Source organism: Globicephala melas, chromosome 1 (genome assembly GCF_963455315.2).
Source record: "Globicephala melas chromosome 1, mGloMel1.2, whole genome shotgun sequence".
Classification (NCBI taxonomy): domain Eukaryota; kingdom Metazoa; phylum Chordata; class Mammalia; order Artiodactyla; family Delphinidae; genus Globicephala; species Globicephala melas.
Window position 1 is genome coordinate 84,617,130 of NC_083314.1, and position 18,569 is coordinate 84,635,698.

The 18,569-nt window shown below is 38.7% G+C and overlaps 1 protein-coding gene across 2 annotated transcripts in view; it reads right to left on the reverse strand.

Annotated features, from left to right (window-relative positions):
* Window positions 1–3,865: 3,865 nt before the first annotated feature.
* MAN1A2 (mannosidase alpha class 1A member 2) overlaps window positions 3,866–18,569 on the reverse strand; it is a 171,240-nt gene continuing 156,536 nt past the window's right edge. Inside the window, exon 13 of one of the 2 annotated variants that reach the window (XM_030869200.3) lies at window positions 3,866–3,994. In XM_030869200.3, the coding sequence (XP_030725060.1) occupies window positions 3,898–3,994 (97 nt within the window). In that variant the 3' untranslated portion in view covers window positions 3,866–3,897. Of the gene's footprint in view, window positions 3,995–9,179; window positions 15,098–18,569 lie in introns of those variants that run through there. The other variant, XM_030869199.2, reaches the window with a different exon arrangement.

Sequence of the window (18,569 nt, forward strand, 5' to 3'; positions counted from 1 at the left end):
TGACTTTATAGAATATCTGTCTTTTCTGTTGTTGTTTCTCGCCAGCACTTAGAACTTCCAAATTTTAGGGAATCCCTTACTACATGATTCTCGATGGGCAGAAAGCTCCTTGCCCCCGCCAGCCAGAGTAGGCAATTGGACCCTTCTCCACTGTTCACCAAACACAAACTTCCAACCTTACATGAGGCTGCAAAGCAAGGGGCCCCTAAGAACAGGTCTGTGACAGACCCACGATGGAGGCTGTGTCTGACAGTGGCCTCCTGCCCAGGGGTTTCTGTGTCCTGGCTTCCTGTGTCCCTGGTTCCCACCCAGTCTCCAAGCCTGTGCCTCGAGCTTTCTGCAGCTTTGCCCTAATAGGAATTGCAAAATTCACATGTTCAAGAACAAATTTCTAATTTCACCCTTCCTAAATATTAACCATTCTCATTCTGTAAGTGGTAACTCCATTCTGCCGGGTGCTCAGGTCAGAAACTCGGCAGTCAACCTTGACCCCTCTCTCTTTCACATTCACCCCCACCCACGAACAGATCACGTCAGCTTTACCTTCAAATTATAGACCCGATCCCCGTCCTCGCCACTGGTCTGAGTCACCACCATTCCCCACCTAGATTATTTCGGTAGCCTCTAAACTGTCCCCCAACAATCTGTTCTCCACACAGAAGCCAGAGGACCCTTTACAGCCACAGAGCTGATCACGTTGCACCTCGCTCAGTCTTCCAGGGGCTTCTATCTCACTCAGCGTAAAAGCCAAACTCTCTACAGCAGACACAAGGTCTCAGGTGACTGGGCCCCTGTCACGTCTTGGGTCCCCTCCCCTTCTACTCTCCCCAGCTCATGCAAACATGTCATGCAGCCCTGCCTGGAAGGACTGGTTGCTCTAAAGTGTAATCCCTTCTTCCCTCAGCATCTCAAATATGATCATATTGAAGATCATATTCCTTTTCCTAGAATGACTTTTCCTTGTGTGTTGCAACTGGACTCCTACCACGTCCAACAAACTTCTCATTCCCCAAAGTTCAGTCAAATGCTTCCTCTCTGAAAGCTCGAGTGAGGATGGTTTGGTTCCTTGGCACTCTTTCTTCACCACCAAGTAGCTTTGCCTGCTCCAAAAGGTACAAACCCAGCCCTCAAACCTAGTCTTTGCTTAGGAAACTCACTTCCCCTGCTTCACAGACGGGGAAGACTTGATCAGGGCTGGTTATCGGTAATCGTGTTGCTGTCACATCCTCCTGCCTCCCCACCAGCCGCAGTTTCTCTTTTCTAAACTCCGGGAGCATTTGGTACACACCTTTACTGGAAAACATAATTTGTGGCTTGCCAATCTATCTTCTTCTGGCCCAGCAGATCCACAAGTTAAGTGTCAAAGTTGGCTCTGTATCTTCAGTGGCTTGCATGATTCTTGACACATAGATGTTCAATAAATGTTTAAAGAAAAAATAATTCCCAAAGGACTTAAGCAGAGTTGTATAAATAACTGCAAGCATTAGAATTTGACTTATAAAGTGTCATTAAATACACTATTTCACAACATATCGATTGTCTATGTGAGCTAAAATCATTCGTAGGGTTCAAATTAGAATTCTTCTAGGTCTATCTTCTGGTATGAGACGTTTTTCGTCTTCTAATAAGTTTTACCTATTAGTTCAAAGCCTTTAAAGGAAGGGAGGTCATATTAGGAAAGAAATGGAAAAGTCTTTTTTAGGCAATATTTGTCTTCTGTTTGGCAAACGTTTCATCACTGACTTGGTTTTGGTGGGGCATGAACCGAGGGGTGGGCGGAACCCTGTGCTGAGGCTGCTGTAGGTCCCAGCAATTTCTTAGTAACAGGCTTTCCCGAGCAGCCAAGAGCTTGTGGCATCTGTCCGTTCATCAACGTCAGGGTGTTTTGAAAAACTTAAGCAAGAGGTTTCACTGCATCTCAAGCCTCCCAGGCTTCAAACAGCTGAAGATTAAAAAAAATTTTTTTTTTGAGATTATCACCCTGTGGTGGCATACATTTCTGGCTACTTACTGCTGAACTGTTTCAAAATACCGTGCCCATGCTAATTTGTTTTGGAGTCATCCAAAGTTTTTTGTTTTTTTTTTTTGCGGTACGCGGGCCTCTCACTGTTGTGGCCTCTCCCGTTGCGGAGCACAGGCTCCGGACGCACAGGCTCAGTGGCCATGGCTCACGGGCCCAGCCGCTCCACGGCATGTGGGATCTTCCTGGACCGGGGCACGAACCCGTGTCCCCTGCATCGGCAGGTGGACTCTCAACCACTGCGCCACCAGGGAAGCCCCATCCAAAGTTTTGATGAGTATTTTTGAAAGATATTTCCAGGGGACTCCCTTAACCTCTCCCTAAATAACATTCATTTTGTGTATTTCATGGGCTCCTTGATATTGGTGGATGACTGAAACTAGACTTTCAGAAGGGACAGCTACTCCTGGGATCTTGGTGGGTGCCCCTGTTGGCCCACCCTGGCTCGTGGACAATGCAATCTCAGGGCCTGAAAAGGACTGCATGAGAGGACTGTTTTATGGGTCTCAGTGAAATGGTGTACTTTCTCAAGTTCAAGGCTAGTCTTCCTACCTGTGCTCTGGATCTCATATCCCTTCCTTCTTCAGGCATCGCTGCCTTATCAAATAGCTCCTTTCCCCCTTACCTTCAAACTCTACTTCCTTGTGAAATTCAATTCGAATGTCTGGTTCTTGAAGAATCTTTCTGGATTATCTTCTCCCCTCCCAAACCTACCCTAAGCTTGATGAGATGCTCCTCCTACTCTGCCCCTATAATATGGAGTGCATTCCTCTCTTAGAGCATTTGTCACAATATTAAGCAGGCCAATCCCTGTTTGGGGGTGGAGATTTTATTTTGATTTATGTATACTTGAAGCTTGCTAGAGCTTCTGGAAACAGCAGGTAAAAGTTCAATAAATGTGTGTGCTATATAATAACCATATTAATTATCTCATGAATCACATGCAAATTTTCTAGTCCAGGTTCCTCATTTTATAGAAAATACACAGAGGTCCAGAGAAGTTGAATAACTTGACTAAGGCCCTACAATCATTCAGAGGAAGACAATAGACTACAGTTTTCGACTCCTGACTAATCGAAGATACCTGTTCCTCCCACTAGGCCCTTCCGATATTCTGTGCACCAGCTGCACTGTGTATTTCCCACATTTGCATAAAAAGGACACAATACATGACATATCCCTTTTCTAACGTTTAGACTTTTCTTAGTGTATAGGCTTTGATAAAGTTTTTGCTGCAAGAAAACTCCAAATCAAGAGAAATGGACCCTTAAATGGGGTAGCCTGATCTGGTGGAGAGTACTGAGGTCTGAGAAACGGGTGCTTATTCAACAGATATATAAGTTGTTAAGTGGGTTAAAAGATGACTACCATACTATGTCCTTAAACGTTGGACAAGCTAGTAGGGGACGTAAAGGCATGTTCACACATAAATGTAAGGTAGTATGTGATAAATCGTAAGAAAGTTAAGAATAAGAACAATGGATGTACAAATGTGGAAGAAATCCCTCGAAGTTAAGGAAGTTAGGGAAGTCAGGGAAGGTTCTGTAAAAGTTTCATTGCGTGAGAACCCAAAAAAATAAGTAGAATTTTGATAGAAGTGGATAAAGGCCTTTTAGGTGGGAAGAGCAAGGCTTTAAAGCTAAAATTTCTAGAGGAATTTACAAAGAATGTCAATAAAAATATCCATCCATCCATCCATCTTCTACTTATTCCTGGAATGGCAAATGGCAGAGTGAGGAGCAAATCTCTTTCCCCAAAGGAATAACATAGACAAACTTTCTAGAAATTGAGCAAAGGCATACAACATATCAAGAAGCATTTATGCAAGAAAAATTACTGACCTTTGGGTGAGAACAGTGTGTCCGCAGTATTTCAGCCTAGGGCTGCTCCCATGTCCTTCCAGCTCCATCAGCATGGCAGTTCTCCCAGGCAGGACAAGCTGGAGTGGAGCGAGGGCAGAAAAATTCCATTCTCCTGGGCATTGTTAGAAATAGTAATCTCAGTGGCAAAAGAACTGGAAAGATCAATGCAGCTAGCCTGAGGTTTTGGTTCTGGTTGGGACCAGCAACAGTTGGCAGACTGGCCAGAAATTTAACAGGGAGATAGGTCCATGGAATGACACAAACATGGTGCACCTTGCCACATGTCCCTGGTGGTTTGGAAGGCTGCAAGCAAGAGCAAGGCAGAATATATATTCAGGGGAGACTAGAGAGAGCCCTAGCTATCGGTATACATTCCTGGCTGAATGTGAGGCCTTGGACCCAGGCAGTTATCACTAGTGAGGGCCCAATGTAAAGTAAAAGCTACGTGAACTTGTAAGATGCACACAGTTTGAATGTGTTCCACAACCTACACACAGATCCACTGGCAAGGGTGGAAGCCCTTACTGGCTCAAGATATTTCAGCACAACTTCTGACAAATCACTGGCTGATCACTAAGCTATGCTGACGCAGGGCTTACTCCTAGGAAGACGTATTTAAAAATATAAATAAGATGTAAAACATACAACACTGAGCAGAGATATCAGTGGTCATACACCCCAGGAAAGGTGATCTCTATAGAATTAGACCAGGGAAATCACTAAACAAAAAAACAGAGAAATGGCAGTAGCAACAATCACCACCTCCCTGGGTGGAGGAGATCAGATCAGAATCCAGAGTTGCTACAATATTACCTAAAATGTCCAGTTTTCAATTTAAAAAAATATAAGATATGCAAAGAAACAGGAGAGTGACCTATTTTCTGGGGAAAAAAAAGTAGCTAATAAATACTGTCTCTTGTCCATGACTTCCACCCACTAGATGCCAATAGCACCATCCCTCCTACCGCCCCCCACCCCAGGTCACGACAATCAAACATGTCTTCAGACATTGGGGGATGCAGGGCAAAAATATCCCTTTATTGAGAACCACTGCTCTAAAGCAACAGTAATCAACATAATGTGGTATTGGCATAAGGAAAGACATAGATCAAGGAACAAAATTAAGAATCCAGAAATAAAACCTTACATTTATGATCAATTGATATTTTGCAAATGTGCCAAAGCAATTTGATAGGGAAAGGACAGCCTTGTCAACAAATATCAATAGTACTGGGATAATTAGATACCTACATGCAAAAATGACTTTAGACGTTTATCATACATGAGAAATTAATTTAAAATGAATCATACACCTAAATGTAAGAGCTAAAACTATAAAACTTTTAGAAGAAAACATAGGTCTAAAGTCTTTGTGACTCTGGATTAGGCAAAGAAAGGAAAATCCATAAAAGAAAATATTGTTAAATTACTTTATCAAAATCAGAGTATTTTGCATTCAAAATAGAGCATTAAAAAATATTGTAAGGGCTTCCCTGGTGGCGCAGTGGTTGAGAGTCCGCCTGTCGATGCAGGGGACACGGGTTCGTGCCCCGGTCCGGGAAGATCCCACATGCCGCCGAGCGGCTGGGCCCGTGAGCCGTGGCCGCTGAGCCTGCGTGTCCGGAGCCTGTGCTCCGCAACAGGAGAGGCCACAACAGTGAGAGGCCTGCGTACCGCAAAAAAAAAAAAAAAAAAAAAAAAATTGTAAGACGACAAACCCACAATCTTAGAGAAAATAAATACAGAATATATAAAGAACTCTTACAACTCAGTAAGACAGTCCACTTTTTTATAAATGGGCAAAATATTTGAATAGACATTTTACCAAAGACATATGCACAGCTAATAGCATAGACTCAACATCAATCAGTCATTAGGGAAATGCAGATGAAAGCCGTATTCAGATACAACTTCACACCCACTAGAATGGCTATAGAAAAGACAGTAACAAATGTTGGTGGGGATGTGGAGAAGCTGGTACTCTCACCCTTGTACATTGCTGGTGTGTATGTAAAATCAGTCATTTTGAAAGACAGTATGGAAATTTCTTTAAAAGTTACACATAACTTTGCCATATTATCCAGCATTTCCAACCCCTAGGTAGGTACATACACAAGATAAATGAAAACATATGTCAACACAAAGACTTGTATGAAAGGTTCATAACAGCATTGTTCACAATAGCGAAAAAGTGGAAACCAAAATGTCTATTAATTGATGAATGGATAAACAAAATATGTTATATCCATAGAAATGAAGTATTTTCAGCAATAAAAAGGAACATACTCTTGATACTTGCTACAGCACAGATACAGCTTGAAAACCCTATGTTAGGTTAAAAAAGAAGGTTAAAGGTTAAAAGAAGGTTAAAAAAAAAAAAAGAAGCCAGATGCAAAAGACGGTATACATAGGATGCCATTTGTATGAAATGTCCAGAAAAGGCAAATCTGTAAGACAAAAGGCAGATTAGTGGTTGCCAAGGGCTGGGACAGGAACAGAAATCATCTGCCAATGGGCATGCAGGATCTTTGTGGATTGTGGGAGGGTTGTGTAGCTCTATAAGCTTACTAAACATCACCAATATTCCCACTTACAATGGGAAAGTTTTATTTTATGTAAATCATACCTCAATAAAGTTAATTTTAAAAAGCAAATGGCAAAAAGTAATTCTCTTATATCCTTGCCAAAGAAAGATAACTGCTGTTAACTTTCAGTGTATTTATTTGTTGGTGGTGTGTATGTGTTTTAACAAAAAGTAACTTCTACTGTACAGTTTTTAAACTGATTAGTTCACATATATTAATATATTTGTATGTCACTAATAACAATAACAAAACTGGGGCTTCCCTTGTGGCGCAGTGGTTGAGAATCTGCCTGCTAATGCAGGGGACACGGGTTCGTGCCCTGGTCTGGGAGGATCCCACATGCCGCGGAGCAACTACGCCCGTGAGCCGCAACTACTGAGCCTGCGCATCTGAAGCCTGTGCTCCACAATGAGAGGCCGCGATAGTGAGAGGCCCGCGCACCACGATGAAGAGTGGCCCCTGCTTGCCACAACTAGAGAAAGCTCTCGCACAGAAACGAGGACCCAACACAGCAAAAATAAATAAATTAATAAACTCCTACCCCCAACATCTTCTAAATAATAATAATAATAATTTTTAAAAATAACAAAACTGCATGAGACACTTCATGAAATCATGAATGATGAAATTGCAAAACCACTTTAGAGATCATCTAATGCCTTCACTTTATGCCCTTTTGTTTCAATTTCCTTACGTATAAAACAGGAGGTAGAACTATAGTTTTCTTGGTTCTTTATTGCCTTTCCCCTCTTTATTAATTCTTTTCTATTTCTTTTGGAATTTTTACTCCAATCTGCTGCTAATGAAAATAATTTAAAAACAGCAACTCTTTGCTGTTTGTGAGCTTATTTCAGTCCAGGTACATGGATTTTTTCTTATTTAGTTCTCCTAAAAAATCGGTATTATCTTCCTTTTACAGATAAAAAATTAAGATTTTCTTCGGGTTAAGAAATTGAAATTTTCTTGAGGGAAGGAGAGAATGGAGAATTATTGCTTAATGGTTACAGAGATTGTTTGCAGTGATGAAAAAGTTTTGGAAATAGATAGTGGTGATGGTTGCACAACATTGTTAATGTAATTATTAATGCCACTGGGTTGTACACAAATATGGTTAAAATAGCAAATTTTAAGTTATATTTTATCACAAAAAGAAATTGAAGAAATTTGTTAGGTCTACTAACAAGGTACAGTCTCTCACCATCTGAACCCACAATCTTTTTTTTTTTTTTTTTTTTACAGCCTTACTGAGATACAATTGTCATAACATGATGTAAATTGAAGGTATATATGATTTGATATATGTATGTACTGTACAATGATTACAATAGGCTTAGTTAACACATTCATCACCTCACATACATTTTTTGGAGTGTGTATAGTGAGAACATTTAATACCTACTCTCTTAGCAACTTTCTAGTATACGACAGTGTTAACTATAGCCATCATGCTGCACACTGCATCCCTAGAACTTATCTTACAAATGGAAGTTTGTACACTTTGACCAACATCTCCCCATCTTCCCCACTCACCAGCCCCTGGCAATCACCAATCTACAGTTTCTATGAACCCATACTCTTAACATGATTGCTATTTGCATGTTGACAGTGTTTTGTAACCCAATAAAATAATGATGAAAATTTCAGATAACTGGCAGAGGCCCAGACTTTATCACATTATAGTCACTCAGAGATCTTACTCTTTTATCTGGTCCTGTTTTAGTTGCTTCTGAAAAGATAAGTCCATAATTAATTTTGATACATCTATAATTTAAATTTCCTAGTTTAAAATTTTGATCAAGTTAAAATCTACTGTGCCAGGAAGAAGTAGACCTCAATGATGTAAATTGGTTGTTATTTTGGGCTTTAGTACTACCTCATTTGACGCTCCATGGGTACAGAGTTTTAAATATACTGTGCTTTACAGTTTCAATAGATTAAGTCACTATCTATAGTTTAGCTGATCCTATTCCTAAAGCCCCTTAGGCCTATTTTTGCTCAAGAATCACTTAAGAATTCTTAGGGTCAGGTCAGATTTTAATGTGACAGAATGAGATCCAGTGATTAAGGCAATTTTTAAAAAATATTTACCTATTATTTATTTGGTTGCACTGGGTCTTATTTGCGGCACTCAGGCTCCTTAGTTGCAGCATGTGAACTTTTTTTTTTTTACATCTTTATTGGAGTATAATTGCTTTACAATGGTGTATTAGTTTCTGCTTTATAACAAAGTGAATCAGTTATACATATACATATGTTCCCCTATCTCTATGTGAACTCTTAATTGCAGCATGCACGTGGGATCTAGTTCCCTGACCAGGGATCGAACCTGGGTCCCCTCCTGCATTGGGAGTGCGGAGTCCTATCCACTGTGCTACCAGGGAAGTCCCAAGGCAATTTTTAAGCTTGATGGTCTCAGAGGTTGGATTAAACTAGGTCTTGGAGATAACAGGCACAGTCGTACTATAAGATTGTTGCACAGGCCTATAGTTTGTTTTCTTAAAATTAGATGGCATGAAAATTACCCTTTAAGTAATCTCTTCATCTTTCTATAACATCAAGGAATGTGAAGATTAGCTGAACCAAAAGAAATACTCTCTGAACGTGGGAGACTGAAGATTACCAGTTACTGTAAAAGCCAAAGTTGTTCTGAAAATAGGAAGATTGAACTGTATTGTCATCCTGGGTACAAATGAAAGCTAAACAGACTTTTCACTTAAAGAACATCTTTATTTAATCTTTAATATACAATATTACCTTTAATTTATAAAAATTACATATGGAGGACATAACTGGAAATCAGTTCAGGAGCGGCCAGTGGGTACCGATTTAGGAGGTTATACTTGCCCCTCTTATTAGTTTAGGGAAAAATTATACCACTGAATTTGAGACCAGTAAGACTGAGGAACGGCATTTCAACTTCCAAATCCAGTATTAAAATTGGGGATGCTTTATTCAGTTAATCCAAACAAAAACTAATTTCTAAGTTTTCTAAAAAATAACTTTTCCCAAGAAGAGCTGAGCTTATCTCCATGGAGTTTTCTGGTATGCAATTTGCAGAATTCTGTAGCATCCAAATTGTTTAAAATCCTCTGCACATTAACATGTATGTATGTGTTTGTGTACTCGCACTTAACGTTCACACTGGGCTGAAGCCATCTGTATAGTATGCTGGACCTAGAAAGGTAGCTCATTTAGAACATGTGCTCCCCTATCACTCTGAGTACAGGCTTCCCCTCATCTAGAATTTCCAAATACAGTGAAGTATTTGATAAACTTCTTCGTGAAAAAGCTATTCTCAGGATGACTGGTGCATTGCAACGTACAAACATACATACTAGCAATATGGTGTCGTGTAATTTCATGAGTTCTACTGTGCTCAAAGTTTAAAATGGATTAGTTGTTAAACAGTTAAAAGGCTAAGGCTGAGGATGCTTTAATTTAAATATCATGCACACTGACATTCTGATATAATGCTATTGACTTGAAAAGAATTTGAGGCAAGTGCAAGAAGAGGAAGGGGAACTCTTCTTTTGGATCCATCTTTTCTCTGCACTCCTCAGATTTGGGCTGTTGTAGAGGTAATAAGGGCAGTACCTTTCTGCACTCTAAAAAATAGTGGTTGCCAAATGGCAACTGAGGCACATAACCCATTTCTCCTGTTGCTTAAAATTTTTCCAAGAGATTGGTTTCTTTAGCACAAAGGTCAGAAATTCTATCATATTCTTGTCATAGGACTCTACGAGTATTCAAGCGGAGGAATTTTTGCAGCTCCAGCAATCCAGAGTCGTTGGTCCAAAGATCAATGAGCAGGCAGAACTTGGAGCAAATATACTATTTTGACACCACAGAGACCCTTCCTTTTACCCAGAGACTCTGAAATTGTGGCATTAAATGATAAGGCAAGGATAAGGACTGATAGCATACCCCATGAACAAAAAAATGCCTCTTTCAAGATAGTTGTACCATATTGAAACCTGAACAGACTCCAGTAGAGTACAGCTGTTTTCAAGACAACAAAATATATAGCTTTAGGTTACACAAATACATACAATCATACATACACACATCTTTTTTTATGCTCTAAAAATGAATTATGTACTCAAAACACAGATAAAAGATGCAGGTCAAAGATTATAGGGTCTTATACAAATTTAAATTGGGATCAAGGGTTAACAACTATGATCCAGAGGCCAAATCTAGCCCTCCATGTTTTTGTAAATAAAGTTTTATTGGAACACAGCCACACCCCTTCCTTTATATATTGTCTATACTTGTTTTCACAGTTCAACAGCAGAACTGAGTAGTAAAGATAGAGACTGCCTGGCTCACAAAGCCTAAAATATTTATCATCTAGCCCTCTGGAGGAAGCTTGCTGATCCATTATAGATCACAAAGAGTGTGATCTGAATGAGCTGAAGGAACAAAAAATCATCTTCACCAATGTTCCTGAACCAAGTAAGTGCATTAAAATATCTCCAGATCATATTTGGTTCCTCAAATATTCTGCTTAGAATTTGTGCAGCCAAAAACACGTTAACAACCGTGTTTGTTAATTAGCAGACAAGGACAGTATTAAAAATCTCTGTGTACAACTGTATTTAGGTATGTATCTACGTAAAGAGTGGATAAGATATGAGCTAGCCAATTTGAGGGTAAGGAAACCTAAAGAAAAATAAGAACTCAAGATACCATTACTAGGAACTGTTATTAGCAACTCAGAAATATTTCAGTATATTTTTCTTTATATGTAACAGCATGGGACCATTACTAGGAACCATAGCAGAGCATGAACAATTCACAACTGCAAATTTTACCCATGAATTATGTGACAAAATTTTTGAATATAAAATAATCAGCATTTCTATAAAACATTAACTTTTAATTATGTAATTAAAGTGATAATAGCAAAATAAGAATGTGTTTATTTCTAAAGTAGGTATTTTAGTTAAAGTTGCATCAGAAATCAAGTATTTCTTTGACATTTTCCAAGAGGCTTATTAACTACAATTATAGCTGTTAGTATTATATAGTAATACATTGTTTAAAATATATTATAAACCATTTCTTTCCTTATTTAATTTAAATGAAATACAAAATTAAGGATTTTGTAACATGAATCATACTGGAAAACACTTAAAATGGTATGAACAACTCTTATACAGAAAATGCCACTGGAATCACAAAAAGTTCTAATACTTGAAAGTAGCTAGCCCAACGCTTGGCACATATTAGGTACCCTGTGTTTATTCACTCACCCTCTCATTCACTCACTCATTCATTCAAAGAAATCCAGGCCTAAGGAGAAACTCCATGATGAGAATGGCGAGCACAACCTTTTAGCAACAAATTTGTAGTTTTGACAAAGACTTTGGCAATGGAGAATGGAGATGAGAAGTTAATGATCAAATTTTAAACTGCTTGGTTAAAATCTACCAAGTGAAGCCCTGGGTTGTCCTAGAGGACATCATAGAGAATCAGGGTCAATATTCCACAGAAGGAATATATTCCTTCAATATCCAGGTTTTGCTTTTACATATAAACATCTGTTCAAAGACAAGAATAAGTTGGTGTCAGAGAGACATAAACGAGCATATCTGTGCAACCCACGAGAAAGTAAGAACCCTGTGACTGGGTACTTACTTTTCTGCACCAAGACTTCTTTTTGATTGGGACCACATTCTCTTGGTTTTAACAACTTTATACTGGTTTGAACCAAAAAGTATGATCCTAAAATTCTAAAAGAAAAATAAATATAGAAGGTAGAGGGGGTGTTCAGCATCTCTATTCTTTTTTCTTATATACCAAATGATCTATCTACTCTGCACATCTGTGCCAAAGGCACGAAGTAATGTGTCTGCTTTTGAGGAGGCACCTGGAAAGGAGCATTTCTGGGCTCTCTGCAGAAGGTCTTATAAATGTAATGAGTATTTAACCTGAGTAATAAGGTCTACAAAATGCAAAGGACTGTAAAGGACAGAACAAAGTAATGTTCTTGGAAACTAGCAGAATATGGGATACTATGGAATAAGGATGGATCTTGGAGAAAATAATTTTTTTAATCTATAACAAAAATAAAACATGACACTGGCAGGTCATATGTAGCTGACTTAAATTTAATTGCCTTTGGTATTCAGAGAAGAAAAAACAACAAAAAAAGGAAGCATACTCATAAGCGCTAGTCTTCTCACAAGGAAGGTAAGGAGATGATGAAGAAGACGCTTCCTTTGTCTCCCTCAAGCTTTTTGCTTGTACCAGAACTGGCCATGCCTGTACACTTCTCTGCCTTCTCCCGAGCTCCAGTCATCCGAGAAACACAAACAGAGCACTTGGGGCGGGGGTTCTGTCTTTTCATTCCTTGAGAAGTTCTTGGGGAACCAAGAAGGCCCCTTTACTCAGCATTCTTCTAAACGAAGTGAGGGAGGGTTCACTGCCATCTCTACAGCTGTTCTGGGTCTTTTGCCAAGTCAAGTTTTTCATTCTTTTTAGTGACCCATAAGTGGGCTTCTGCTGTTTTCAGGAGGAAAGCTAACATGTTTTGAGAACCAAATACTTTCCCCTTTCTCTTCTAAAGTTAGTCATCTACACTTTTCATTTAAAAATTTTAATTTTTCAACTAGTAAAAGGTATTATAGTCTCAAAATATGTATAAAATTTAACTCTCCTAAAGATTTAAATAATGCAACTGGCTCTACATCCTTACTTTCTATGTATACTGAAAATCTTGAGGTGGTTATCATTTATGGATCATTTGCTGAACTGTGAGGAGTGCTTGACTATGTGTGATATAAGATGATCACCCTTAAAACATATTTAATTATATTAATTTATTAAATCTTTTCCAATTTAAATCTACCACATGCTAGTGAAAGAGTAAACAAAATAAGAAAATAAGCCTTCAGAACTCTAAGGTGGGCTTCCTGCACACTGTTTCATGAAATCTTCAAATTCAGAGTAAATACCAGACTAATAATACTACTCCCAACTATTACTGTCAATGGAAGCTGTCTGTATTAAAGGTAAGGAAGAAAAAGTGTCTTGCACTGTGACATAAATTCAAGGGACAGAAAATTTATTAAGTCAGATATTTATCTTACAGTTCTTGATAAAATTTAAGTTCTTCCCCTCCCAATATAGAGAAATCATAATTTCTTTAAAAAGAAATATCATTTTAAAATCTACTGATGGTAAGAGAAAGCCCCTTAGATATATCCCATGTTTAGTGTAATATAATTAATTATACCACATTTAATCACTAAAAATTATTTTGAAGCTATTCTGATTAATTGTTTGAATTTCTGTAAATACCCTTGGAGAAAAAAAAGTTGAATTTATTTTTTACATAAAATATTTGTGAAAAGCTCCCTCGTCTAATGGGATAATAAAGGATCCCCTGTCCCAAAAATAGTTAAGGAAGTTTCACTATATTTTGTTTTTGATTTAGTAAATTGTAAAAGTAATTTGCCTCCTCAAGGTAAATTCAGAGCTGCAATGACAGTACAGTGAATTTTGCCAAGCCCCATAAAGAGAGTTGTAAATGGAGGGATTCTACTAAGTTTGTAATGAGGTTAAAGTAGATAAAATTTACTTGGTAGATTTGCTGCTTTGGAAAAATAATCTCCTACCAACAAAACCAAGGCTTTCTCTTAGGACAGGTTTCAAGGCAACAAACTGCGGCATTGTCCCCACTTTTTGTCATGCTACCAACACTAGACTGAACAACATGCACAAAATCCCAAACCCAGGTTCGTAAGTAGTGGTTATGATAAATAGCAGTTTCAATGATTCTATATGGAGACAAAGACTTGAAGAGTATTCTTTGTGAGATCATGCCTCCAGAGAAAAGAAATTTAACCAAGGAATTTCAATGGAATAGATAGACTGAGATTTGAAATGGCTGCCAGTCTGGTCATCTAATACGAAACTTGAAAATTCGGACAGGGATAATATTCTGTTTCCTTTTTGAGTCTTCTTGCTGCTGATGCAGTTACACCGTTCTTTTGTTCTTATTTATTTTAATTCATTCTGTTATTAAAAATGGAGAAAAAAGGGATAAACAATGTGTAAATATTTTGACTTGAGAGCTGCTCCACTTTGGGAGGAAACAAATATATAATTGGTTCCAAAGGCCATCTCCAACTCCTGCAAGGTGCTCCACATTCTTGGCTTATTCTCAGGAAATCTAGCCTCCAGATTCCAGGACTCTAAAAGCAATAAGCAGTAACAGGCATAATTTCTCAAGTGACCATCTTGTTAAGAATCAAAGCACATCAGGTCTCTGTCCTACACACACCAGAATATGTTTTGGTCAGGTATAAAATGGAATCATTTCAAAGTTGAAACATCTACAAGTTGAAAAGTCTTGCAGGGAAGAGTCACGTTTCACCCTGCCATGTTGACTTAAGAGGTCCAGGTTTTCAAAAGGCCCCTCTCCAGACTAATTTCTGTAGTGGTCCATGTAAACAAAACACAGGTGAGAATGGTCTTTCTGCAGCTGCTTTCATCGAACAGCAGGGTTTCTTGAAAGTGTGGTGTTGGCTAAATGTAACACAGGCAGAGGGTGAGCCTCTGTATTAAATACCCAGTGGTCTAAAGGTAAAAGGTCATCACTGGAGAACAGAAGATACAAGTATCTGAAAATAAAAGGGGAAAATGAGTTTCAATTAGAATTCAACAAGAAGATCAAGTGATCTCAGTTATAATGGCAGAGGACACCCATGACCTATTTTGAGCAGGTTTGATGAAAAATACACCAGAAAATGAACCTCATCCATTCAAATGATTAGAAACACAAAATATTCCAGAAGAGTGCATAAGAAAATCCAGTAAGATGAACAACTAGACCTCTGAAATAAGGCAGTTAAAAAGCAAATCCCATATACCTGCCTGAAACATATAAAACAACAAACTGTAAAATGGCATAAAACAAACCAATTCACAATTTTTTAGAGACCTTCTTTTAAAACTCAGATATAATATCAATCATATGTTTTGGCAGCTTGGAGACCTCATAGTATAACTAGAAATTAATTAATCTATATTTATTAAGAAACACAGAAGGAACAAGTAAAGCACATTATTTGGACACAGCAAGGACTTTCACATACTCCTAATACATTAGTTTTTGCAGTTCTTAGAGCAGGTACTGCAAATTTAAATAAAGGTTTCAGAAACATTATGGATTTACAGGAGGTTTAATAATTAGTCTCTCTTAATAGGTAATAGCATTGTTTTTTCGGGGATGTTTTGGCTGCATTGGGTCTTCGTTGCTGTGCGTGGGCTTTCTCTGGTTGTGGCGAGCGGGGGCTGCTCTTTGTTGCAGTATGTGGGCTTCTCATTGCAGTGGCTTCTCTTTTTGTGGAGCACGGGCTCTAGGTGTGCAGGCTTCAGTAGTTGCAGCACGTGTGCTCAGTAGTTGCAGCACATGGGCTCTAGGGCATGCGGGCTCCAGTAGTTGTGGCTTGCGGGCTCTAGAGCGCAGGCTCAGTTGCTCTGTGGCATACGGGATCTCCCCGGGCCAGGGCCCAAACCCATGTCCCCCACATTGGCAGGCAAATTCTTAACCACTGCACCACCAGAGAAGTCCAATAGGTAATAGCATTGTTTATATGAAGGCATATGTTTATACCTTTCCATAAACACTGCAGGCCACAGTGGTAACTTAGAAATTAAAAATGATAGTTTACAAAATGATTCTTACCACTATAGGTAAGAATATTATGTACTATAATTGGGCAAATTCTAATCTGAATTCTATTAGGGGGTCATCAAAGTAAGCTTAAAGAAACAGCTATACAGAGTCAGGAAATCTGGGTTCTAACTCTTGATCTTAGCAATCGCTGGGCCTTACTAGGCTTTGGTGAAGAATCCCTTTACAATATTCTAGCTAAACTTACTTTAAAAATAGGCACATTAATATCTTTTCTGCTTACTGTTATAGTTCTGGATGACAGAGTAAAAACACAGCACTGGGGTAAAGGAGGGTTGCTTATCAACTTTATAACTGATAAAGCTAGAATGGAGAGTGACAGTGCTTCTAATTTCACTTTGATCCTAGACCTTGAGATCTGCTTGACTGAGATTTATTCACCAGGTTACAGGCAGAGAAGGTAGAACTGAAAAAAGACTTGGATGGACATAGCAAGAGACTCTGCTGGGTCAGCTTACTGAATGGAGATCAGAAGCACAAGCTCTTTGTGTTCTGGGCACAAATATGTCCAGGAGAGCTATGTTCTGTGCAGTTCCATGTCTCTTGGTTAAATGTGGGCAAATGTATCAGGCTCATTCTAATCTTCTCACTACTTGGGAGAGGAGTCAGTGAAGGAATAGAGAGAAAATGCAGTTTCCTGCAAAATGATTCCTTTCCATTGGGGATGCTATAGAAGTACCTCACATAAACACACAAGTTATAAAAATCAATAAGATAGTGATTGTGGAAGTTTTAGATAACAGAAAGTGGTATTATTATTTTTAAACAATCATTTAAAGAATAATCTTAATACTACTGTAGTGGGTTGAACAGTCCCCACGCCCCCCAATTCATGTCCATCTGGAGCCTCAGAATGTGTCTTTATTTGGAAATAGGGTCTTTGGGGATATAATTAGTCAAGGATCTCAAGAGGAAATCATCCTGGGTTTAGGATGGGCCCTAAATCCAATGACTTCTACCTTTACAAGAGAAAGGAGAGGGAGATTTGGACCCAGAGACATATAGGGACGAAAGTCATGTGAAGGCAGAGGCGAAGACTGAAGTTAAGCTCCCATCACCCAAGGAACACCTTCAGAAGAAAATGATTTCAGACTTCTGGCCTCCAGAGCTGTGAGAGAATAGAATTTCTGTAATGCCACCAAGTTTGTGGTAATTTGTTATGGCAGCCCTAGGAAACTAATACAACTTCCATGTCTACTCTCCTTAGGACACCTCTGGACCTTAAGTAGGGGTTTGGAATAAGACTAACTACTTCTTGGAAAGTCAAATAATCCCTAGGGAGCAGAGGCTAGACTATAGATATATAGATATATTTAAAATTTATAACAAATGTTTAAAAGTACAGTAATATAGCTAAACAATTCATGTCAAGGACATGGTACACTACTACTGACTTAAATTTAAGATTTTTAACTTGGATTTTAAAAATAGAACAATTGGAGAAGTGTGATCTTTGCTGCAAAAGTTGAGGAAAGTCTAATCTAAATTAGCTATCAGACTACTAGATGTTTTTTCCTCTAATAAGGATTTTTTTTTTTTAGTGTTTTGTTTTGTTTTTGTGGTACACGGGCCTCTCACTGCTGTGGCCTCTCCCGCTGCAGAGCACAGGCTCCGGACGCGCAGGCTCAGCAGCCATGGCTCACAGGCCCAGCCGTTCTGCGGCATGTGGGATCTTCCCGGACCGGGGTACGAACCCGCGTCCCCTGCATCGGCAGGCGGACTCTCAACCACTGCGCCACTAGGGAAGCCCTAATAAGGATTTTTTAAAACTACAGTTCAAAGTTAGAGATAATAGATGACAAATGGCATTGACAAAGGCCTGTAAGTATATAAAAAGGTGCTATTTAGTACTTCAGTTTTACTGGATGTCTTGCTGACTTTTTAGAGCTATTTTTAAATGCTGCTCACATACATCTCTTTTATCTTTCTCTTATCTACAAAAACAAGACATTCAGAGGAGGTGATGGTGCCAGAAGTCATCTCAACATAAGTGTTGGCGGTAACCACCAAATAGGAAAGTTTTACAGAAAGAACAGTCAACAAAATCTGAGGAGAAACATTTAAGTATCTATGGAGAAATGGTAAGGCTAAAAGAACCAACTACCAAGCTAATATGTTCTTTATTTAATCCTTTATGTTTACCAAATGAGACTTGCCGACTTGTTTATTCTTTTTCACAACTAGCAGTGGCAGTGTCCAGGGTACTACAGATAGATGTTACAATGCTAAAGGCTTGCATTAGGGACTACTACAAGTAACTCATAATAAAACCTCAGATTGCTTGAAAAATAATTTACTTAAACCTTCCATTTCATTTATACTCCTAATGTTTAAATGATGTCTTAGAATAGACTAGTTAGAAATCGAATTAAAGACACTCAGTGGAAATTATGTTC